General features: G+C 25.1%; 1 protein-coding gene across 2 annotated transcripts; it reads right to left on the bottom strand.

Annotated features, from left to right (window-relative positions):
• Positions 1-202: 202 nt before the first annotated feature.
• Positions 203-25,971, bottom strand: LOC132918730 (lysosomal-trafficking regulator). Of its 2 annotated transcripts, none has more exons than XM_060980159.1 (46): positions 25,816-25,971; positions 25,470-25,594; positions 25,234-25,322; positions 18,310-18,460; positions 17,274-17,548; positions 15,072-17,206; positions 14,906-15,001; positions 14,055-14,212; positions 13,834-13,967; positions 13,349-13,459; positions 13,110-13,273; positions 12,915-13,030; positions 12,680-12,845; positions 12,453-12,620; positions 12,129-12,382; positions 11,706-12,068; positions 11,532-11,610; positions 11,047-11,237; positions 10,800-10,973; positions 10,423-10,704; positions 10,096-10,351; positions 9,916-10,022; positions 9,554-9,772; positions 9,273-9,479; positions 8,890-9,207; positions 8,616-8,819; positions 8,347-8,551; positions 8,102-8,278; positions 7,866-8,022; positions 5,781-5,919; positions 4,772-5,019; positions 4,333-4,554; positions 4,144-4,256; positions 3,867-4,078; positions 3,663-3,806; positions 3,359-3,603; positions 3,180-3,246; positions 2,977-3,108; positions 2,676-2,917; positions 2,307-2,608; positions 2,068-2,237; positions 1,759-1,982; positions 1,176-1,377; positions 894-1,111; positions 748-819; positions 203-685 (listed from the first exon to the last, which is right to left on the bottom strand). In XM_060980159.1, the coding sequence occupies exons 1-46, from the start codon at positions 25,838-25,840 to the stop codon at positions 559-561; spliced, it is 10,185 nt and encodes a 3,394-aa protein (XP_060836142.1). In that variant the 5' UTR covers positions 25,841-25,971; the 3' UTR covers positions 203-558. The 2 variants fall into 2 exon arrangements, with proteins under 2 accessions (XP_060836142.1, XP_060836143.1); XM_060980160.1 differs by having other exon boundaries at positions 25,820-25,959.
• Positions 25,972-26,681: the final 710 nt, after the last annotated feature.

The raw sequence follows: 26,681 nt of genomic DNA, 5'->3' as shown, positions 1-26,681 counted from the left end.
GAATTGATTTGTACAGATGAGTTCTAAACAGAAATTAAACTACACTCATTTATGAATTATGGTTTGTTTGTAAAACAACAAGACAATAATTTCTATCATTATATCGAATTTCTTATGTATAAGTATACAAACAAATGATTCAGGTTTATACATTTGAAAACTTTAACCAATTAACCACAGGATACATAAAATACTCTGGAAACATTAATAATGTAATATATATATTTTAATACTTTATAAAAAAAACAAGATGTAAATTTTGTAAACATTATAAATCATAAGTAAAAAAAAATTAAAATATTTACTAATAAATTATTTTAAACATTCTTCAACATTAACATATACATTTAAATCTATAATTCAATTGTATATTAACAATAAAATAAAATAGGATAATTGATAAAAAAAAAAACCAATATAAATATGTTAACTTTAAATTGTAATCTTTTAGCTTGTAAAATATTTATTATATTATACCTATTTTTAATTTTTCCAGTCTTATTATAATACTATTTTGAAAAGCTTCTGACCACAATACACATAAGACATCTTGTGTTATTATATGCTAAGATTTAAAAATTTGGGCGTTTTACTAATTTGTTTAGCACCAGCAGACTCCCAAATTGTTACTGTTCCGTCTTCTGTTGATATATATAAATGTTGAGAGTCACTTGAATAGATAATACTGAAAGTTTGTAAAAATTCAAGTTAAACAATTAAAAAGTAAAAGGTTTATTTATAACTTACGCTATGACTGCTCCATCAAAATGGATAATTGGTATTTCGTTAACAAAAGACAAATCCCATGTGCTCCATAACCTGGTTAGGGATAAAAACATATTATTATACCATATATGAGTATTATAAAATCTATTTATTTCAGCTGTAATTACTTGACGCTCCCATCTTCTAATCCCGTTGCGATAATATTAACTGATATTCCTTCGGGTGCATTGGAAAAGCATACTGCTGTAATTTTTTTATCACTTTCTATGCTGCCAATATGTGAGGCGTTTATAGTTTGAAGTGTCATAATTGATTTTCCACTGTTATAGTTGTAGGCAATCGTAACAATGTCACCAAGAATTTCATTAATTGAAACTAAATTAATCTAAATAAAATTATAGTATAGATTGAATTAAATTATAAAATAAAATTTTTAATTAATTTATTACTGGAGACATCATGGGCTCCAATGATCTCACGTATGCAATGTCATTTAAATCCCAAATAATTGCAGTTCCTTCGTTATCACAACTAACAGCAATACTAAATGCTGGACTCAAAGCTATACAAGATACTTTTGCTCGATGGCCAACAAGAACAGTCGGTTCTTTAAAAATCTCTACATTACCAACGATAATGTCAAAATAAAATCTGAAATAGATTAAATATTACAGTGATTAAATTTATAAATTAAAAAATATTAAATGTTAGATAAAAGTTATATTGTCACATAACACGTTCTCTGCGGCTCAATTTTGAGTACTCATACCCGGGGGGTGTTGGTCAAATTTACCTTTTTTTTTTTTATGACGCCTATTGGCGTTTGAAAATTTGAGATACGAATCGCACACACATATACAGTAATATACAGTAAGCAACACTGACAAAAAAAAAAAATTCAAACGCAACGCTGACCAAATTAAAAATAGTTGAAAAAAAATGTTTAAATGACGCCTTATGGTGTCATCCCGCAGCAAACGTGTTAATAAACAAGCTCTATGCAAATAAAACATAAGTCAAGTATTTTATTACTTATATACGTGTATGATTCCAGATTCAAAACCAATCCAAACATAAGGGCAGTGTGGTGCAGTGACTATAGTGCTGATGTTGTCGGTAGAAAAAAATTTGAATGCTGGTTTGGAGGGAGCTTCTTTGCGCTGTTTAATTCTAACCACATTATCAAATTCGCTCCAAGTAAGTATCGCTGCAGCCATTACAGTAACCCCTTCATTTAATAATGTCAATGATTTTTCCTAAAATATAAAAAATAAAAATTAAATTCTAAAATCAAAAGTTTTTCAAATAAAACATAAACTTAATAATAGTCATTATAATTACTTTTGAATATGTTAAAAGTAAAGCAGAGTTGTTTGAGAGTCCAAATACATCATTGGTAAGTAAGGGTACAAAATTAGTAACCAGAGTCTTGTGTTTTCTCTTCCAAATATACATGGGGACATTTTCCTCTGGTGATCCAACATAATTTCCCCATTTTAAATTTTTTAAGCCTACAAGAGTAAATTATTTGAAATTAAAATTATAAAAAGAACATGATTGAAGTCTAAGAAACGTTTTACCTTTGATAACATTCCGACAGTTAGTATTTTTTGTCACATTTTTTGGAGAGTAGTCATTGACTATCATTGGGTGTGGAAAACGAAATAACTGTCTTGGAGTCTGTCCATAAGTGCTGACCATAGTTTTAAAAGCAGATCTTGCAACTGGATCTTCTGTCTCTTCTATATGTGATCCATAATAAGTAGCTGGATGAAACACATTGATTGCATCAATTGCTGCTTTACCAGTCTGTTTGAAGCCAAATATTAAGTCTATCCAATGTGGTAAATTTTCACTAACTATTTCAGATTCCAGAAGTTGCCTTTCAATAAACATCCCAATAATATTAAATCAATTTTTTTATAAATATTTTATTTTATTTTATTTACCTTTGAATAAGTACAAATAATCTTGGATTGTTTTGAGCCCATATTGGTAGTTTAACAGAATCAACAATTTCTCCAGATTGCTTAACTCCAAAATTTAATTGCTCAAAGTTCATAAACATTTCAGGTAAATAGTAAAACTCGGGTATAAGTTCTTTTAAGTCAGTTGTCGATTCGTCAGATGACAAACGCCAGGTGATTTCCATTGAATGAAATGATCGATCTGGTACATCAAAGTTATTATCCTATAATAAGACATGTTAGGATTAATTACATTTTTATTGAGAAAGTTGTAGTGTATTACTTGATATTTAATAAACATTTGGGTGTATGGTGGGACTCTGATCAAGAAATGTAATATTGTACCAGAATTACTGTAATGTGAACTATAGTGATGTGGATCTGTTCCAAAATGATGGATATCTTCTTTCAAATACTAAAATGAAATAAATTACACATAAATTTAGGGACACACCCAAAATTAAGGATGAAAATCAAAAATATTACATTGTAATGTTGAATATAATGAGCTTCTTTCTTTTTATTTTGAATTGCCATAGGTCGTCTCAAATCTCTAATATTAAAAAACAAATATATTATTTGGTTTAAATTATTTATGATAAATGTTATCAATTTTTAAATATTTACAAAAATGTCAACATAATTTTTAGTATTTTATAGTTTACCTGTATGTGGATAATTGATTCAAATCTAATTCCATGGTATTGTAACTAGCTAAAACAAATGGCATAACAGGATATTGCATTAAATCATTATAAGATCGTGCAGCCATTTTATTCAGAATTGATAAATATTCCATGTTAGTAATTTGACGTGTCCTCCATAAATCAACTGTTTCACTTAGTATTTCATTAGTAATACGATTTGGCAATGGAAAATTCAATAAATAACTTCCAAATTCATCTCTTTCCTGAGTACAAATACCAGTTTTACATGATGAAATATGTAAAAAGAAAAAAATGAAGGTACCTTTTGAGAATGAAAAGCAATTAAAAAAGTTTTTCCATTAGTAAGAAATATTTCTACAGCTTTTTCCTTTAGTGAGTATCTGCGGTTATGTATCTCTTTGATTTCATCAAATTTAAGAACATGTGAATAATCATTTTGTAGAAACTGTAATAATATAAACAAAAATTAAATATCTATAGATTTAATAATTTTGAACAATTTTACATTTGATATGTTTTCAGTAGGAACAATATAAATTGCATTTTCACTGATTAGAATTTCACATTTAATTTTTTGCCATGGGTGTACCAGTTTTGCAGTACACATATATGATATTTTTTCTTGAGACAATAAGCTTTCAACAACAGCAGAAGAAACAGGAACTTCCATATCATCTGATACTAAGTAGTCCAGAGGTCCTTTGATATTATTTTTTTCTTTAAATAAATAAAAGTTTTAGCACTAATTAAAATTCAATAATATGTGAAAATACAACACTAACCAGCTTTTTTTGAATGTTCAGGTTTAAAGAATTTTTTTAATATATTTAAATGGCACCTTTGAAGGCGAATTCTCACTCTACTAGGTCCTTCTGTTGGATTAAGTTCCCACGACCTAAAAATATATGTTATATGAACATAAACTTTAGAAAAATTATATCAAAGTATTATTTACGAGATATACTGTTTACGTTGGATATGACTCTGGAAAATACCACGGCGCCTTTTCGTGGGACATTTGATTAATAATAGATTTCCATCGTATTGTTGCTTGTATAGTATTTCTATAATTTTGTTTAGTTTTTTCTAGTACAAGTTTTCTATGGGAATTTTGTTCATCTGACACAATCGATGTAATTGCAATAGCAGAGTTGCAAATCAACTTTATTGTGTTGTCCCATTTACAAGCACTTCTATAAAAAATATTATACAGTTTCAAATATTAAAATTTGTCATTTTTGTAGGTATGAATTAAATCTTAAATAAAGTTATATTGTATAACAGAACTAAAGCAGTTAATCTATTTAAATTGAATCATTCTTAACATTGCTGAATGAGCAAACATTTTACAACAAGAATAATGTAGAGCTTAGCGTTTTAAAAAAATTAAAAAATTAAATAAAAACATACTTTATAATATTATCACTTTGGCTAATATCCATTCCATTTAATTCTATATTCATTTGACCTAATACTTGATTTATCTGATTCTTCCATTCATTTTCGTAGACAATTCCATTACTGTCGGCAGTTAATAATTCTAATTCAATCAGGTGTTCTTTTAATGCTTCACATGTGCACATTTCTTCTTCAGTAAGAGCTACTGTCAAATCAGCATTCATCAATGAATACAAATAAACATAAAACCTTTGTTCAATCTAAAAATGTAAAATATAGTTTATTTAATGAAAATTCTTTAAAATTGTTACTTGTAATTAATTTGTACATGTATTAGTGAAATCATCGACTATAGATATTACTGATTATTATATTTTATTTTATTAATTACTGGTTTGAATTTAATTATTTTACTCAAGTTAAAAAATAAATATATATTATAAAGTAGCCAGATCACTTATGGATTTGCTTTTTTTATATTATTAGAGAATAAAAATAGAAAATTAGAATCTATATTTGTTATGTTATTACTTTATTCTGAAGATATTTTATTTTTTGTTATACATATTTCAATTTTAAGGGCATATTTTTAAAATGCTAATTTTTATACTCATGATATATTATTAATACACTCATTAAAAAACCAAAACCACATATTTTATGTATTAGTCATATATTTCTGTACTCTGATTACAAAAAACTAAAAATATTTTAGAAACTCCTGAGAAGTATATCATTCAATTATTATCCCTCATATTATATTACAACAAAGAGAACAAGTTAATCATTACCTATTGAAATAATAAACTATCCAAGTGAAATTATTTAATTAACACACTCCATTTGTATGTTTATTTTATGTACATAATAATAATTAATTTAAAAACAAATTGAAAGATAAATTGAAAATAAAACTAATCGCCAATAATTCAGCGATCTAGGCTTTAATAAAAATAAAGAAATAAATAATCTATTTATTGTTAAAAAAAAAAGAATGCAGGATAAAAAAAACATAACATACCTGAGGATTTATATATATTAAGTTTTTGAACAATTCTTTAGATCTAGGTTCATTTAATAATGATTTTACGGCAAAAATACGTATCCTTGTTGTTTGATGTGGACTTAGAAGCCATACTAATAAATTGGCACCTTGCGATCTAAAAAAGTAGATAATTTTTATTTACACTAACATTTGTTTTTTATGATTTACTTTTAAAGAACTTCAGAAATTTAACCATAGCTAAAATAATTGAAATTTATTTTAACTGCATAAACTTAAATTGGAGGGTATAAAAGAATGTTATACCCACATATGTTGTCTCTATCTTACTAATGTACATTACACCAAATTTACATTCAGCAGAAAACATTTTATGTTGTTAGCTTCAATATTGGAGTCAATTTGCCTATTATCGAATTTAAAAATTATTAACGTAAATATTATTTAAGACATGTCATACCTATGCTTTTATTGATAATATCATTTTAAAGTGAGTTATAGCCTAACCCACATTAAATGATAATATCAATAAAAGCAAATGACATATCTTAGAAAAAATTCTTACCTCTAAGTTTGATAATAGGTAAATAGATTTCAATATTAAAGCTAACAACATAAAATGTGTTTTGCTGAATGCAAATTTGCTATGATGTATCATGTATGTCAGTAACACAGAGACAATACATGCGGATAACGGGTATGCAATTGTTAGAAACTTCTAATATTCACAAATAATATATAGATAATGTATGTTACAGAATAAGTAAAAATATAAAAATGTTGAAATCTATTGATGATGTAATGCTTGATACATAAACATATGATCTAGGACCAATGGAGTTAGCCGGTTGGACGTCAAAAACAAAAAATAATAATAATAAATACATGTAAATATTGATGAAAATGAAAAGTTATTTATGTTAATTGTTAATATTTAAATATTGATCTATTTTATCATATTATAGTAAATAACTAGATTCTGAACAAAGCAATAAATATATTGATTTTGCAATATGGTTTTTTAAATTTTTTTTATGTCTATATTTACAATAAGTAGTCAATAAAATGATTACATTTTCATTATGAAGGTTTCGGGTAGCAAATTGGATCATGTTTATACTTTAGAGGTCAAAATTAAAAATTACCAATACTTTTTAATATAATCGGGAAAAACAAAAAAATAAAAATTAAGAAAAAACAGGAATTTTGAGGCAAGTCTAATTAGTAATTTTTGACAAAACCAATTATATTTTTTATTGTAACTCAAAAACTATTAACAGTAAATACATGAATTTTTCTCAAAAAATGTTTGAATTATCATTTTCTAATTACAATATTTCAAATTTTTGTCTAGAAATGTTAATTAAAAATTATTCATTAGGTAGACATGGTTAAGAATTTAATACAAAGCTCTAGATAAATTTTCTAGTTCTCAATTAAAAATATCATATAAGTAATCACAAAAAAATTTTATAAGCGTTTAAAGTTAAAATTTTAACAAAATTGGTCAAAAATCTCAAAATGTACAATTACTTTGTAGTTAAAAATCCATAAAAAAAATTCTGTTTATACTTAAGATTTGAAAATTGTATAAAAGGGTTTTATACATTTAACAACCAATTACCTATATCAATAAAAAAAAACTTCTCTCAGAAAGCTAAATTAATTAACATATATGTTTCAAAATATATGCTTATAGACTGTTTCAGTGTTTTGGCTCAGATTAATTTTTTGTTTGTAAACAATGATATATAATTGTAATCAAGTTGAATACACCCATAATAGTGACCCATTCGAAACCTAATATACAGCAGAATGGTATCCACTTTCCTACCTTAATGAAATTGTATTTCAATTTTTTAATTTTTATTATTATTATTTAAATAGATTTTTTTAAGTTCAATTATCTCAACATCCAAATAGCTATGTCCATGTGCCCCTATTCAAAGAAAATATTATTGGTGACTATTTGTTCCAAGAAAATGTATGTAAAAAATACATACATTACACTGAGTTTTTCAATTTTATGTCTATCATAATATTCACATAAATAGAGATTCTATGGTTAGAAAACAATTGACAATTTATACTAAATTCTTTTACCTTATAACATCACGAGCAGCTCCATAAATAGATACCCATGGATGCTGTCTTTGTTCTCTCGTGTTTTGTATAATACTAGTGAGATTATATAGAAGAATTGTGAATAAATGGCAACCAAATGCAACTTCAGGAGTAACTTCATCACTTGTGTTCTCATCTAAGAAATATTCATTTATATTATAAAATGAAAAACTAGCTATCTTTTTATATAGGTTTATTAACATTGTTTGACGTACTTGAAGCAAAAATAAACTCAACAGATCGAATAATTATATTTTTGTATCTATCAATTAATTCTGCTTTTGATAAAGATTTTTGACGATTACTATTAGATACAATACTAAATAGGCTTGATTCACTGTTTGATATGGATTGTATGTCATTTGTTTCTTTAGGGTTGTTCAACGATAACACTAAAAAATATATATATATAAATAATAAAATCAACTCATAACAATTAAACATTTAATAAGTAAAATACCAGAACTCAAATTCTTCTTCAGCCGGGACAATGCAGGAACTAAAGGTGGTTGAGTCTGTATGAGGTCTTGAATTGTGTCCATTCCAGATTCTAAAATAAAACGTTGCGTTTCTCTTAGGGTTAAATTAGACCTGATGCCTTCTTTTGATGTTTGTATTTCTGTTCTTTGTAAATAACGACATTGGTAAACAGAATCATTTAAAATCTGAAAAATAAGTTAGTTTAAATTATTAAGTTGATAATAATTAGATAAAAATATTGATACCAACTTGAATATTTTGAATACCAGGAGTATGAATAGCTGAAGTAATCAATGTTATTAATAATGAATTTATATCATCAACAAGTATCTCTTGTTTATTTAAGTCTATATGACTCTGAGATGTTGGGTAAATACTAGCTATTACTGATAATGTTTTTAATAGACATTCAACCAAACCATATTCTAAAATAATATGCAAACACTGCGGAACCTAAAAAATATATAGAAATAGAACCATTGTTTTTTTTTCAATTTAACTGTGATGATACTGAAATTCTTACCTTAGTTACGAGTTTGAGAAAGAAGTTAACTATATTTGTACACAATGTCAAATTGAATGTAGATTTTGGCAATAGTGAGAGTAATAATGGAACTGCAGAAAAATTAAAAGAACCCATTTCAACAGATTGGTCCCATTGCAGTTGTTGATCCAAAGGAAGCCAATAACTACCAGTAAATATTGAAGCGCAAGTATCAACTAAATTCACTGTAGTTTGATGTAATGACAATATGTTTGCCATTTGATAAAATCCTTTAAATTTAGTGACAAATTTTTTAGCGTACGATTGACTGCATCGTTGTAAGAATACACATATTATCTAGAACAAGAAAATTTTTTAAATTTTAAATGAATATAATAAAACAAAACTAACTTCAAACTTACTTTTAAAATCATAATTTTAACTGAAGGACTGGGATTGTTAAGTAAAACTACCAGTTTCTCTGCGTCAAACATTTTGTCAATGATATTATCAGGGACACAATTTGAAATATTAATTAAAACATTTCTTAGTATAGATAATAAACCTTCAATCATCTCACCATGACTTTCAGAATCAGAATATTCAAATTGTTTTTCATTTAATTTTTCCTAAAATAAACATCATTATTTGTTAATAGTACTAAAAAATTTAAATTAGTAATATTTATAAATGATAGATTTACTTGGGCTCCAAAGTACACTTCTGCTTCGCAAGCATTACCGTAGTCCAATGACACATTTTTTTCATTATTTCTCATCGCTATGGCAACATCTTTTATACTACCGTCTATACCAGAATCCTGACCAGTCTCTTCTGGAACAAAATGTTCACTACTTTCTGATGTTTCTTCACTAGCTTTGGATGAATATATTTGATTATTTTTTAATAACTCCTGTCGTACCTACAAGAAAAAATAACATAAGTTGATATAACAAATTAAATATATATATATATTTGTAATGAAATTAATTGAAAAAATATAAAACATTTTATTAACAGTTTATTGAAGAATTATTAAAGAATATAATTAATTAATTATTTTACCTGGAGTTTTAATAATTCTGTATTTAACTTATGAGTATCGATAGAACCAGAAAAATCAGTTTCTGAGTACTCATTTAAATTTAATTTACTATCAGACTCTTCAGATTCTAAAAACAATACATAAAAAAATTAGGATTAATATTAAATAACCAAATTTAAGTATAAAAATTAAATAAATACCTGAGGATATATGAATGTGAAAATCAGGTGATATATACATTCTTGATTGAGGCGATAGAACAAAATAAACGGATGCTTTTAAATGAGGCAAATATAAATTTTTACTTGGATGCACAGCAATCAAAAAGTCTAATATCAAAGTAATATAACTCTTATTTGTTCGTAAATCAAAAATACTTTGTACAAAATCCACTAAATCTTTTTGAACACATCCTATTAACGTGGTTTCATTTGAATCTTCTAACAATAATTGACACTATTCACAAAACAATAATACAAATGTTTTAAAATATGACATATTACGTTACTTATTATATAAAAATCCACCTTAATTTGTAATAAAATTGATTCTAATAATTCAGATGACTGAATTTGTTTCAAATTAAATTTTCTATGTGGATGATTCAATGATAAAAGATGTTTACAAAATTTGAAAAGATACTGAATAATCTGTTGATTTTTAGTAGTCCATATCTTCCAACATGGCAAAATTACTTCTTTTATAAAACAAGTATTCAATAAAACACCTTCATAAAACATATTGACAATCCATTCATCATTTACGTAAACAAATGCTCCCTTTTTATTACAACCGGCTTCTAAGAGAACCTGCACATCAAATAAAATATAAATATAATTATTTAGTACTTACTACTAATCTATTATAATTATATAAATATTATAATAGTATCATATATAAATACCATAAGCATTGAACAACTAGGTTGAATTTTTGATGAAGTCAAAGCTTTTGTTAATAGTTTATAACCATCAAGTGTAATAAATTCTGAATACAATTTAGAATCAGATTGTACAAAATGTAACAGAATTTGTAATGCTTTTACTTGATCATTAGAAGATGAATGAAATTCTATAACCTAATTAATACACAATAAATTATAATAAAATTAAGTATTTATGCTATATAACATTAAATTTTTGTTTATTTACCCTTGCAAATAAAAATAATATTAAAGGCATGCCTCCTATTTTATTAACTACAGTCAGTAATCCATTTGGTTCAAGTACTTTAATAGAACTAACAATAACTGTAGATATCACCTGAGGTGGGCTCTGACATGCACGTAAATCATATGCAGTCATCTTGAACATTAATGGTTGAGTAGGAGGAAATAAAGAACCTAAATAATACACAAAATATTATCAAATACTCAAAATGTACACATTATTCGTAATTTATATCTTAATACTTATCATATCATTTTTTAATGTGCCTACTAAAAATTAAAAATATTTTTACTGATTTTTCTATTCTAAAAAATTATTTAAACATAACTATCGCTCATATTCTATAAAAAAAACTGTTATAATTTGTCTATTAAATAAATTGGTATAATGAATTCAACAGCATGAATTAATTTTTCTAATATTCTTAACAGTTTATTAAACAAAAGTTAAATAGAAAAAAATGTTACCTGTAGGATTTGGAAGAGTCAAAGAATACAAACAAACTGTGAGTGGTTGTCTTGGAGTAAAACTCAATAATATAACGTCCTAAACCAAATACCAACAATTTTACATATAAATTATCTCTTGGTTAAATATTTTAATAAAATCACAAATTTATTGTTTTAGTAAATTCAAGTTACCTGCAAAGGTTTAATGATTTCAAAACTTTGTTTCATTATTTGATTCCAGTCCAGATTAGAATTCAAAGATGTATTTAAATTAAAAACTGAATCATTGAACAGCATGCTAAAATTTGGTTTTAATGGATTGTTTGAACAATCAGCTAAATTTTCTAAATCAGGTCCAAAAGCTGCAAGAGTGCTAGCACATTCTTTTGTTAGAACCGGCAATCTGAACATTAAAATGTTTCCAATTGAAATAAGTGAAGTATTATCTCTTGTATCACCTAAGAGAACATTGGATGGTCGAGGTTTTTTAATAAGAAATCCATTAAACAAGAGATTGGCTTTATTTTCACACAGTCCATCTATTATAAGATTTATCTAAAGAAAAGAAGAATTAGTGATGATCAAATAGATTAAAATTAAATTTTGAATAATTACCTCAATAAATTTGTCGCCTTTTTTAATACCATTTACATTGATAGCAACATGATGCCAGGCCATCAAACCCAAACAGTTGTTAAAATTTACTTCAGAGAGTAATTCAAATTTATTTTCATTTGGCCTTGTGAGTCTTACAACAAAACCATCGGTTAAAGGGTTCAACCAAAATTCTATAAGCATCGCATCAAATCCAATTGAAAATACATGGGTTAGATCATCTAAATTATTTATTTCTTTTTGTAAGTTTTGAGCTAAAGAACATTTTATACATTAATAAACTATATCTATATTATTAAAGGTAATACTAAGTTATATCAATACTTTTTCCAATAGATTCTGCAGAATTGTTCCTCTTGATGTTTACACATTTATGCACATAATCTAAACATAACCACATTGATAATGAAAAGCCTGTTGATAATACAGACCATCCTAGATCTGTGTTTATAGGTAAGCTTAGAGCAAATACAGACCATGGTGTCAGCAATCCTAAAATAAAATAAATGAATAATTAATATTTATTCAAAACATAATTTGTTCTTTCATACTCATTTCTTTGTGGTTTTCTCGAATTAAAATTGCTAATGCTTCTGCAGGTCTATCACTAATGGGTAAATCTGAAATTACTTTTGCAGGAAATTGAATACTGTAATATGGTCGCCATGCGATTGGTATATGGTCAGTCAAATAAACTAATGGTAATAGTAATAACCTCTAAAGTAAAATATATTAATAATAAACTATAAACTATTTTACATTAATTTTATTAATAAATTATCTTACAAGAGGTGGATTATGCGTTTTAAACAAGTTCAAATACATCTCAAGTTCATAAGTTTCTATATAATGACAAGCCATTAGAGCAATAAGTTCCATCATATAAATATAAATTTTATCATCTGTGTTAAAACAAAATATTTGTCAGTTAGTAAAACGAACGGTTAGCAAAATCAAATCATGAATGATGAATATACTCACAAATTTCAGATCGTTCATTGTTATTAACATGTTCTTTAATACAATTTAACAATTTAGAAATAAGTCCTTCTTTAGCAAGTTTTATACAACTTTCGTCATTGTCTTTGCAAATAGCAATTAATCTTTGTAAACAGTAAACTATTCCATCTATATTATCAAGATTTCTAGATTTAAAAAAATTAAAGTATACATTTCATTAAATAAAAATATGATATATTTTAAATCAATTTTCAATGTACCTGGAAAAAGTCATTAGGTCTATAGCCAATGTACACAATGCTGGGTGCATAATATTCAATTTTTTTGTATCTGTGTGAATATTTTTATGGGAAATTGACTCATCTGCAGTTCTATAAAGATTAATGTAATGCATTTATTACTTTTAAATATTTATGTATATTATAATGAATTTTAACTCGTAGCCAAGATTAAAAATATAAGACATAAACAAGTGTTCCTACTTTCCCTTGCATACAAATACTATTGCAACTTATATTAGTAATTGATAATATTTATTATTTTTTTTGTCACTGTTATGAATGAAAAGTGATGGCCTACAACCACCCGACATTAGGATCCAAAAATGATTTTCAACAGAATAATTGATAGGCAATTACCATAATCATTACCAAGTTATTATTAATATATATCTAACACCCACTCTTCTGGATGTGCAACTGAACTTAATTAAAACAATCTAAACAGTTTTAAAAAATGTACTCACTTGTCAGATGAGTCAATATTTATCCAACTTTGAAACTCAATATCTGCTTCATAACCTTCATCACCAGAGATAAAATCATCATCATCATCAAATGGAAGCCATTCAGCTTTACCTGGTGTTTCTATTTCCAATAACTATTTAGAAAAAACATAATTGTATTATTTTAAAACTCAATCAATTGCTTAAAAAAATGTATGTAAATGTATGTAATCAAAATATACCGTAGTTAATGATTGATCAGTTGTTATGGAATTTAAGGCCTGTCGATTATAAGATACTGTAGCACATTTTATTAAAGAACTACAAACTTGTTTAATTCCAATGTGTCCTTTAGACAAAGCTTCAATCAACAAATCTTTTATGTGAGAATCCAATGTAACTACATACAAACATGTTAAGAATAATTAACAATATATTAGAAATAATAACTTATATAGATACCTAAAGTCAGGACTTTGCAACCGAATTAACCCAATACCATTAAGATACTTAAAATAATGTTAATACTAGTGGCAGTATCTAAAGAGACAATACGACAATATATACCCACTTAGAATACAAACAAATTATTCGGTTTTATTATATTTAAATAAAATATTTTTTTACAAATTTGAATGTAATAATATACAATACAAATTAGTTATTTATATAGTATTCTTAGAGTAAAATGGTTACGGGCTATAAACATCTTCTGTAAATATCCAAATACCTACAGCATACAAATTAATATTTGACGATGTCGAAGTTGTCTCATTCTGTTAAGTACTGTGATCAAGTTAATTTTAAAATAGGTAGGGGTTACCAATATACTACGAGAAATGTTTCACTGTTCATATTTTTGCTTTATTTTATTTATAAGCAATCGTTATTAACTCAGTTATACTCAATTTATTTGATTTTTTTTTAAACTTTTCCTGAACTAAACTCACTCTTTGCCATTGGGAAAAACTTAATAAAACGTTAAATAAAAATATTTTCAAAAATAATACCCCAGGGCCCAGATGCTTACAAAACACCCTAAACTAGAATTGTATGATAAAGATACTAAGTACGTTCTAAAACCTTTACTTACTTTTATCCTCAAAAATTGATAAATTCAAGACTAGTAAACATTCAATAAGCTTTAAATTTATAACATTTTTGTCTTCAATTGTAACTACATTCATACCTGAAAATATAGCATAGAAAACGAATATAATAAACTAAATAAGTAAAGAAAATCAGCAATATCAACTGACCTTCCACACTAATTGGCCTGGTTAATAATAAAGACACAACAGATAGTAGAGTGTCATAATGATATACAACAGATGAAACTTGTAAATAACTTCTAATTCTAGGACATGTCAATGAAAGTCTAGCTAAACATTGAAATAAATCACCCAATCTTGTTATGATACTATTATAGTCATTGTACTGATCTACAGTTTTGAATGTCATATCTTCTCTTAAAAAATCTGACAAAGCTGATAAACTGTACTTAAATTTCAAATTAATTTTTATTGTTTGTGGTTTCATTACATAGCCACAAAATAATTCAACTAAATTAAACACTGCAGTTACAATAATATTTAAATCTTCTGCTTGACTATCTGTAATTAAAATTGGAGTTGTTTTAATTTGATTCAAGGTCCACATTTTTGACATAATTTTTGTTTCCAACACATTGCAAGACAATTTTGTAAAAATTGGATCAGTTATTAAAACTTTTAAATATTTAACACCATTTAGAGAATCAAATTCAGATGTGAAATCTAAAGAAGCTAATAATATGTTAAATATATTTAAAGAAACATTTATTAGAAAACGATCAGAATCACTCTTATTTTCCCTGTATGATTTTTCACTCGTTTTAAATACAGGATAAAATATACGAAACAACATTACATGTTGAACATCCTTTATAAATACTGAAGCATTTTTAGACAAATGTAATCCAATTGTATATGACAGTTTAATGCTTGAACCAGTCAATAACTTTCTAAACAATTCAAAGGTAATCCATTTTTGTTCTTTTTTTTTCTTGTTTTTTTCATATGAATTCATATTACTTTGTGAAGTATTATCATCATCACAACATACCTTACAAGAATTATCTTTGTATGCAACACCTGTATCTCGATACAAAGTTTTTTCCATCAGTTGTAATATCATGTAACTCTTTTTATAGTCATGGTCACCAACCATTTTTAATAACTTTGGTAAAATTAAAGACAGTGGCACACAACAACATATTCCTATGACTCCGATAGTCTTAGCCAAATAAAACCATAACTCTTTATCTTGGTTATCTAAGTTGATCATTAGTCGAATAAGAATCATTGACAATGAAGTAACACAACAATTTTGGCTAGTATCTTGAGATGGAACTATACTACTTACATATACTTCCCCAAAGAGATTGTTATGATGGTGCAACATAGATTTAATACAATGTCGATGTCTGGTTTTATTGCAATGCTGTAGATGTACCATACGTTGTCTTATTTTCTTCATATTCAACACTAATAAACCAAGTAAATTTATAATAATTTTAACATGGTTAGTGGAGAGTTCTGCGTCTTGATCGCGTACACTAAGTATTAATGAAATACATTTTTCAATTAGTTTGCCACGTTGACAGTCAAGCATTACTCGAATTTGTTTTAAAAAATGGAAATGACTATTATAGGAATGACACTCAAATAACATCAATGAGAATAACATCAGTAGTGCACACACAACACCAAAAAGAGTTTTTTGACGTAAAGGATATTCTTTTAACTCGTTTATTCTTGATTTGTTCAATAAGTTTTCTAAAATTTGCAACAATAATGGTACAATACCTTCTTGAGTAATTGTTTCACTGATATTTTGATACTGATAAAGTTTTTTAACGGCCAAAACCATGTTGTATAACATTTTTGATTGTATTATATCATCATCTTTATTGCTCACATCAAACTGAGAAACACATATGCTATCTAATGAAAACTTCATAACTATAAATGGCACAAACTGATGACTACTTTTTAAATTATATTTTAATGGGTTCTGAGTACCAAATAATAAAATTTGTGTTAATAAATCTAATACTAATAACTTTATTTGACTTGGAGTTGAAGTGTGATTGGTAATAGATTTAATATTTTCGTCATAAAAATAACCAGGATACAAATTTCTTCTTTTGGCCAAGTTGGTTTCTTCGTCATCAGATTCATTATGTTCATCTTCACTACGTACAATATTTGTAAAGTAATCAAAGTCCATTGGGTTAAATCGAATACGTAGTGTGCTAGGCGACTTCATCATATCTAATGCAGTTTGAGACTCTGATTCGCTAGATTCTTCAACCATTTTTGATTTATCACCTTCCAATGAGTGAGTTTTTATCCTATAAAAAAACGAAATACAATTTTAAAATATTAACGTTATAAATAAAAAATAAACAAATAACATACCTATTTGCTGATACAGAGCTTACTCGGCGAGATCTAGGTATACTAGGACTTGATCTATCATATATAGAATTAAGTTGAGTTTTTGATTTTGATTTCATACCTTGAAATTTTGTTAACTTAATTAAATCATCAAGTTTCAAATTTGTTTCATCCGTTGGAGAAATATAAGGATTAATCTTTTTGGTATCATAACTTGTTTTACCATCAGCATCATCATTAAATATTGAAAAAATTGATACTAGGACATTAGCCAATTCCTTTAGTTGTCGGACTTCCTAAAATGAACCATAATAAATTTTAGAATTTCATGTATTTTATTTAAAAAAATTAATATTTTTTAAAAATTATTTTATTATACATAAAAATTCTAAAATTAATCCATATTAATCTCAACAGAACTTTATTTATGATAAATATTTATTTTTTTTTATGAGAAAGAAATATTATTTACTAATTATATAAATTAAATGATTTAATAAAAATTAAAACGTTGATGCAGGGATTTATTAAATCCCCAACTACAATACCTCATGAGTTCTGTTACTGGACAGCCTCCCTCATCATACTTTATTATTATCTAAATATTCTCAACATAATTAAATCCCATTTGCTTATTGTACATATATTACAGATTGTAAATTTTCTATTTTATTAAAAAAAAAAATGAATGAATATTTTATTTAAAGTTTAAATTTGTTTGTTGTAACTATAAAAAACTGTTTAAAAGTCATAAAGTGATACCTTTCTTTAAAATTAATAATATTTTTAACATTTTTAATTACATAAAAATGTTTTGATTTATTCTTAAGCTATGTCCTAAAGTCCTGACCTAAATCCTCTACAAACACAACAGAAACATGTGTTTTTGATATTGTTTCCAACAATGTTTCTGATATCACATCATAAGCAATATGTTATTGAAGTTTAATGAACAATTTATCCTAGTTTGGAGTCCAGATGCGGATTTAAAGAACTGATATAATACTATTTTATTTTATAAATAAACATGAATTAATAAAAAATATTGTAATTTTACTTGAGTGCCAAATAAATGTAAAACTGTTAGACATCTCCATCCTCGTTCAATTAAAATATATTTCTTCAAACTAGATAAATCTTCTTCACCGGACACAGAACATACATGATCAATATCCAAAAGCAATTGATCTACTATTGCATTAGATATACTGAAAATACAAATTTGTTTATTAAAAATATTATATACAATTTCATATATTGTTATTTATTATGATATAGCCCAACTATTTTAAAATAAAAATGTTATTTTAACAGTATTTTTATATTTATTTTGATGATTCTCAATTGTATGCATAATTCAAACTAATTAAAATTGATAATTTATAAAAAAAATAAATATTTTCTATAATCCAGAAATAAATTCTAATGAAATATCTTATACTATTTATATCTGCTATTTATACTTCATACATGTTTAAAAATGACCCAGGCAATGACCAGTTTTTTTCGGCGGTGCACTGATCACACACATAATTGTTTCCTCTACTTAATCAATCATAATTAATACAAAACGATACCACGCCCATATGAAGAAGTTGGCCACTTAGGTATCTTCTAAACATGAATGAAGTATATTATATACTTAATGTTGTATAATTTTGATTTTTTTATTTAGCCAAGTTTTTAGTAATATTATTTTCAATATCGAGGATTGCCAATGTATTTAGTCTTCTCTCTTTTATATTCAATCTTAAGTATGGTTTTATTTATTTTTTAATTCCAAAAAAGACCATTTGAAATAGTTATCAGGCATACATACAAACATTCTTAATGCAATAATAACAACATAAGGATAAATATTTTAAAAAAAATCATTATTTTTTATAAAAATAAGCATTTGGAGAATTTTACTGCTCATATATTGGAATAAATTTTGATTTACATTTCACAGTATTTATATCATAAGTCGTAACAAACTTTAAGTTATTTACCAATCAATTTTATATGTTTGAACTAAAAAAAAAATGTTCAAGTTTTTTTTAGGTGGTATCTAGTGACTAGCATAATACAAATGTATAGTTTTTTTTATAAATCTATACAATACATATATCATCTATATATTATTTTATAATTTAATAAATATAAAATAAATTGCCACCCTCATTTCCTATTCATAAATGTACCCCTGACAATAAAATGTATTAGTAACCAGTAGGCAACTTAACTTGCATCATTTTACCCCAAATGTTGTTAATGTCAACAATATTTTTCTCAATATTTTTGTATTTTAATGTAACTTAAAAAGTTATGGATAAATAAATTTTAATGGGTTGGTTTAACTACTATCTAAGTATGTAACAAACATTTTAAATTTTAATTTGTTAAGATAAAAAACAAAACAAAACTTATAATAATTTGGAGAAAACTTTAAAAATAAAGGTTTTGGTCAGTTTCTCTGTTTTTTTCTTCTATTATGTATAATTAAAAATAACATAATACTGATAACTGAAATTTATAGCATAAGTATTAAAGTTGAAGTTGGTATTTCTGAAAGTGATTTATAAAAATTAAATTAATTTAAAGACGCAAATTCACTATACATTCTTTTGTACTACATTTAAGCAGAAAATGTAACAACATAGATAAATAGTATGATTTGTATAAATAGTCATCTTTGGACTTTTGATTGTTATTCGCAAAAACTTGATAAAAATTAAAAATATAACAAAATTATTAATTTATTTAACATACCTACAATTTAAATAATGCTGATTCAATAATACAATCTGACTACATCAGTTTATAGTATAAAATATGTAGTATTTAATTGAAATATTAATTATTAATAATGGGATAAATTATCTCTATAATAATTACAGGATGTTTATGTAATTAGAAATAAGAGATATAATAAAAACAAAGATTAATCTAATATAAAATTAAAAGGTACTAAACTTAGTATATCACTTTCAGTGATCAGTGTTATCAAATGATAATATCTAAAGTAAAACAGCAAATGGTGTCGTGACCTAAACAACTAAAATCAACCACTCAACGCAATAAAATTCCATGGATGATTTCTTCATTCAAAACTCCTGACTATATAATATAATTACATTTATTGTAAGATGGTTATTTTAAGATTTTTCAATACGTATAATATATAATAAACAAAAAATAAAAGTTTCTAAAACATTAATTTATACAAATTGTAAGCAACAAACTATTTTTAAAACACTGATAATTTAATTTGCAACAATAGTGAATTTGTTTTGATTATTTTTATAATTTGAATACAAAGTTAATATCGAAATATTTTTATTTCAGAAGATTATGTTTGCAATAGATGGTTTATCTAACAATAATATTTATATTGTTACTTATACAGAAAAACATTTGAAAAATCCCAATGTTTTGTAACAAAACAGACAAATGCTCAATATGTTTTTATACATATACTAATCAACAGGACTAATTTGTAAAAACATTATAAATTAACTTTCTATTTATTCTTAAAAGGGCATACAATGGGAATGACCTTAAGAAATTTTATCTTTTTTGATATCATTCTATATACAAAATTATTAATTATTCTACTATAAAACCATGTTTTCTATCTTAATACATACACTAATTTTTAATAAGTTTTATTCACAAGCATTTTTTAAATTAATTAATTTTAAACACTTGGAAATAATAATTATACATCAATAATTTTTTTTTTCACTAAATACTTTTTTTTCATTTAATAACATTTAAACACTTTACGCTAATTTAATAAACATTACATATTTTTAGTTCAACATAAATTTTGTTATTTAGTTATACATAAGAATTAAGAACGTTTAGTATATTATCTAAAATGTAAGTTAAATTTTTCTCTGGTAAAATTATGTTGCTGTCTAAAAAATTTAAAAAAAAATTCATATTCTGTAATCAGTTGATGGTGCCATGGTGGGAAGGAGCTATTTACTTGATTGACACATATTATTTATTCATGTAACTGCAGTGAAATCTCCTTTAGCGAACTTCATTGAAAATTAAAATAAATACACTATTTGCAACGGGGAGTTTATAAGTATTCATTATTGAGTATTATGCTGTTTGACTATTTTTCCTGAGTTACAGATTAGTTAACATTAGAATTTTAGCACCACTTTCTCTCAAGTCTTCTAGTTAAATTGTTTATATTAATAGTATCAAAATGAATATATATAATTTTGAAGATCACTAGGTGATTTTTTGATGCAGTTATATAATTTATTAATTGACTAGATCAATGATTTCCAAAGTGGTGCATTATTCTTGGGAGGCACAAATACTTAATAGAGGAAGGGCGATGTAAATATTAATACTGTACCTATACCGTACAGATACTAATATAGTACTATACAATAATAAAAATGTTTCATTTATACAAGGAAGGTGCGATTAAGTTTTTATATTTTTTGGGGATGTGTAAACCAAAGAATTTTGGGAACCGCTGTTCTAGATTATTTGTTTCATAAATTAATTATTTATTCTACAATATTTTAATTTATTATATGATAAGAAATACATATTATAGTATGTTTATTATTTAGAGTAGAGAACATTTTATACAATAACTATGAGTAATGAATAAAATATTCCTATCATATGATAAGATAAAACAGAAAGAACCTTAAAATGATTTCAAATTAATTACAAATATAAAGGCTTAATTATAAAAACTAAACTCTTAAACTATTTCTATTCAAATATCATTTAAATTAAATTATAAAATATTGTAAAAATTGATAACGATTATTAATTAATAAAAGTTAATTATAAGTTAAGAATAAATTGTTTTATAATCAATTAATCACCAAAACTTTTGTTATTAAAAATGAATATTTAATATCTGTATTCAATAAGTAATTGACATATAAAAAAGGATACATTGACAAGATAACATAAGTAAAGAGAGTATACCAGTGGCAGATTTTAAGTAGGGTAATCATAGCAGGAAGTGCCTCCCTCCTACCCTTGGACTTGGTTAATTCCCTTTATAATTTTAAATATGTGAATATTAAAAAAAAAAAAAAAAAAATGACAATTTATAATAGTAAGTGTTATAAAAATTTTAAAATATAACTATAATAAAACGTATAAATGCTATAAGTTTTCAACAGTTGTATATTTTTATTACCATGGCGGCTAAATTTTCCAGCCACTCCCCTTTCCTATAAAGTTTTTTCCTAAACTGCTACTAGAATTATCCATTGACTTAAAAAAGAAATTATACATATACAACTATCATTAAATAATGACAGTATATTTTTTTGTTTTCTCTCTACTACTATGCAGTAACAAATAAATAACACTCATTCGCACAAATTTAATTTTAATGATTTTTGAGAAGTTTAGAGAAAAATCAACCATGCCAAATTTTTTTATTCAAATAATAAATAAAATACAAAACCAATAGACCAAACTTACAAAAATATTAATTTTCACTATATTTTTTCTAACGTGTAAATTGAAAAGATTAATAAATGTTCAATACAATGAATATTGTTTACCAAGTATTTAAAAGATATGGAAAAGAAGGGAAGATTGAGATTAATTATGTATCAAATTTAATTAATTTTCCGTAAACAACCCTGATATAAATAATATTATAAATTATGTTTAATGTTTATGTATCTACATTAAAAGTAAACAATAAATATTTTATTTCCTAGACATCCCAAAAATATTGATTAAATTATAAGATTACATTATACGTCATCACTCATCAATGATAAAAAAACATCTTAGTATATATGAAAAAAAATATGTTTGTTCTTTGATATGTATACTTTTATATATATATTTATATGTTATACACAATATATATTATAAAAATAATACTTATTATCATAGCTATTGAAAAAAGTTGCTTAATACTGTTACTTGTCATAACAAATAACACATTTAATCTTTAAAAGTTAAAAATATAAACTAATTTGAATACACAAATACTTTTAGTAGATAAAGATAAATTATACATTTTACTAACACAAAAATTAAATAAAAAAAGACTTACCAATATTAATTTTATGGGTTATCTATTAAAGTTAATTAGTATTTCATTTTATAATTTGTTTAAATATTTATAATGGTTGTATTATTTTTCTTTCTAGCCCATTTTAAAATATATCTCATTGATTTTGTAGTTTTTACTAAAAATGTGCTATGACCTCTACTTATTTCTTAATTTTTGGTCAGGGATACTCATAATAGCGCATAAATGAGGTGGAAATTTAAAATTATTATATACACAGAACTATTATTTATTGTTATAAATTTATAAACCATTGATTTAAGCAGAAATTATCACTGGGTATGCTCTAACAGAGTTGCATTTGATGTATATTATTGTTAATATTTATCATAAACATTATATAATGAATTTTAAAACTTAAAATTATAGGAGGACAATATGAATTACAACAATCACTATATCACTCATTATATAGCAATATTATTTAAGATATAAAAAAATATCACATCTCCAATGGTCTAATACTCTAATGCTATTCCATCAACCACCAAAATAATCATGAAATTCTGTATAAATTATCAAATACAAGATAACATTGCATTTGTTAGTTATAAAATCTAATACTATTTATTATAAATGGAACAACTCTATTTTATTGTTTCATACATCCTGATAATGTTATAACCTGAATGATAATAATTTATTCTCTAGAGAATCATCTGACAAATATTACTAATAGAACAAACTGTAATTATTATGTTATAATAATGTGAAAATGTTTAGATAATCTATGATCATTTTACTTTATTTAACTGTACTATTTTCTTAATATTACACATTTAGGCAATGTAACCAGCCGTACAGACTTTCATGCAGATGTCACTAAATTGTATAGTTAAATCAAGATTGTAAAATGTAAACCAAATTTTACTTGACTGAAATCATCAAAATTGCTTAATTAATCTATTAAGATTAATTATGTAAAGAGTATCTTGATTAAAGTAAATAGTTAAGTTAAAAATATCCGTTAGATACCTAAGATAATAATTACATTAAAAAAGTTAAAAGTATGCTATTTTAAATAAATTGTAATAAAAATATATGTACTAACTATTTACAAATTTTAAGTTTAATAATATACAATAGGTACATATGCTGTTAAAATCATATATAATTTAACATTTCTACATAAATACAACTTATTTGATATTAAATTACTTTCTTCATTAATCAGAATTAAAAACATTAAAATTACTATTAAAAATAAAGTTATATTTTTTGTACATTGTACGTTTTTAAAATTAAAAAAAAAATACTAGTGCTCAACATGTGATCCTCAAAATAAAAATAAGAATATCTTTAGAGTACATTACATAATGTTGTAATGTTTATTAAAAATTTTATATAATATGACATAATATATTATCAAAATGTATAGTAGTTACAGTAAAAAAAAAAATTCAATAAGGTTTCTAATAATGACATTTTATTTTTTATCCATAGGAATGCACAATTTGATAATAATGTAACAGCAACTAATTATATAACAATACTTAACAGACAAATATTTATTTATACCATAAAATATAATAAAAATAAATGATATATTTTCATACAAATTTTAAAAAATGTAGATGCCTATAGGATTCAAATTATACTTACTTATACAAGAAATTGTAATCTAAAAATGTAAGTATTAAGAACTCAATAGAAAAAAATAGTATAGCTGATCACTAAACATAACAAATAAGAATAACTACCATACCATCTCATAACTAAAAACCTCTCTCCACTACCACCCAATAAAAAATAAAGAAATATAACAATAAAAACATATGTTTTACTTCCCTACTTGCAAAAACTATTCTTTTTTTTACTTCTAAGATCACTTATCACTTATTTTAAATTAGGTCTAAACACTCTAAACAGAATATGTTTACTTTAAAGCCCAGAAATGTTGGTACAAAGACTTACTTTGCTTTTGGAATATCGTCAGGAACTTTCTTAATTTTTTCATGTACAAACAGTATTTCAGATAGCAGTAAATCAAACCATGCAATTTTCTAAAATAAAAAATATTTAAATAGGACAATTTCCTTTCATTTTAAGACCATGATTATAATTTAATGTTTCACCATCCAACAAATCTAATAGTGTTCAAGAAAACATTAAATATTATAATACAATTTGTGTCGGTAGGAGGTACTTACAAAATCATTTTTAAGTACGTTTTCCACGATGGTGTTGCATTTTAAATAAGCCTCCCAGAAAATAAGTATTTTTGAAGGTTTTATAGGTGTTGAATGATCCATAGATTTGCATTTACTTTGGAAATCTGTATAATAATAATTAACAAACCTTTAATACATTGGACCGACACTATAGCAAACGTTGAAACGTGGTGTGCCCACTGCCCACTCACGAAAGTCTACCAAACAATCTGAAGATTCGTTTAAAAAACATAATAAAAACATGTATGACCGCCAACCGGTCTTGGTCTCTTACATAACATTATAATATCAATTATCAGCTATAACCCCTATATACACAACATACCTACTCGGGACGACCGACGGGACATTGAAAAATATATGTAAATTACTGAAATTCCAGTTATTGGCGCGCACTATCACCCATCGGTCATCACGTGACCAAGGTTTTATCAACACTACCGTCTACCGCCTACAATCATAGAATACTAGTGATCTGGAAATCTCGTCTCGTTCTCGCTTTATTTTTCGACCGAATAAATCGATATTATATTTTAAATGAAATCGATTTATCGACGGTGTTGTATGTTTAATCGGGTTATAACTGGTAATGTTATACTGCGATAACCTGCCGCCAGCAGCTCGTAGACGGTCTAATTATTTGTATTTATTAAAATAAACGTAATAAACGTAATTGGAACCAGATGTACCTAATCACTAATCAGTACAAGACCCGTCATAAGTTTATAGTCCAATTAGTCAGTATACAATATGTATTTCATTCTACAGTAATGTAGTTAAAAGTTTCGTAATTTTTAAAATTATGACATCTATTGCTTTTTCGTATTTAAATTAAAAAATATGCGTTACATTTTATAAATAAATTGTAAAATATACATTATATAGGACATAGGTAGTAGGTGCCTATAAGTCAATATTGAATACACTATACATACTATCTTTGTTGATTGATAGTGAATTCTATAATATGCCTACTACGAAAAATCCTCATTTAAAAAAATTGATATTATAATCTTTCAAATCTAATACAATTTTATCTAGTTACGGTCACGTACAGACCTCGAAGATATCTATCGATTATTAAAACTAAATATCAATACTTATATATGGCTTTAGAACAGAGGTCAAAATAAAATACAAAGTACGAATGTACGACGATATGGAAACCTTATATTATAAATCATATACCTT

This window comes from Rhopalosiphum padi, chromosome 1 (assembly GCF_020882245.1).
Source record: "Rhopalosiphum padi isolate XX-2018 chromosome 1, ASM2088224v1, whole genome shotgun sequence".
Taxonomy (NCBI): domain Eukaryota; kingdom Metazoa; phylum Arthropoda; class Insecta; order Hemiptera; family Aphididae; genus Rhopalosiphum; species Rhopalosiphum padi.
Note: the sequence above shows the minus strand (reverse complement) of the source record. Positions and strands in the feature narration are given on the sequence as shown.

What these genes read in the sequence shown, in the direction of transcription:
- LOC132918730 (XM_060980159.1), bottom strand. Translation starts at nt 25,840, where the DNA reads ATGTCCCGTCGGTCGTCCCGAGTAG. An exon ending in CAATTTTATTACAAATTAAG is followed by an intron (nt 10,352 to 10,422) that starts GTGGATTTTTAT and finishes TTTTGTGAATAG; the next exon opens with TGTCAATTATTGTTAGAAGA. An exon ending in TGGAGCCCATGATGTCTCCA is followed by an intron (nt 1,112 to 1,175) that starts GTAATAAATTAA and finishes AATTTTATTTAG; the next exon opens with ATTAATTTAGTTTCAATTAA.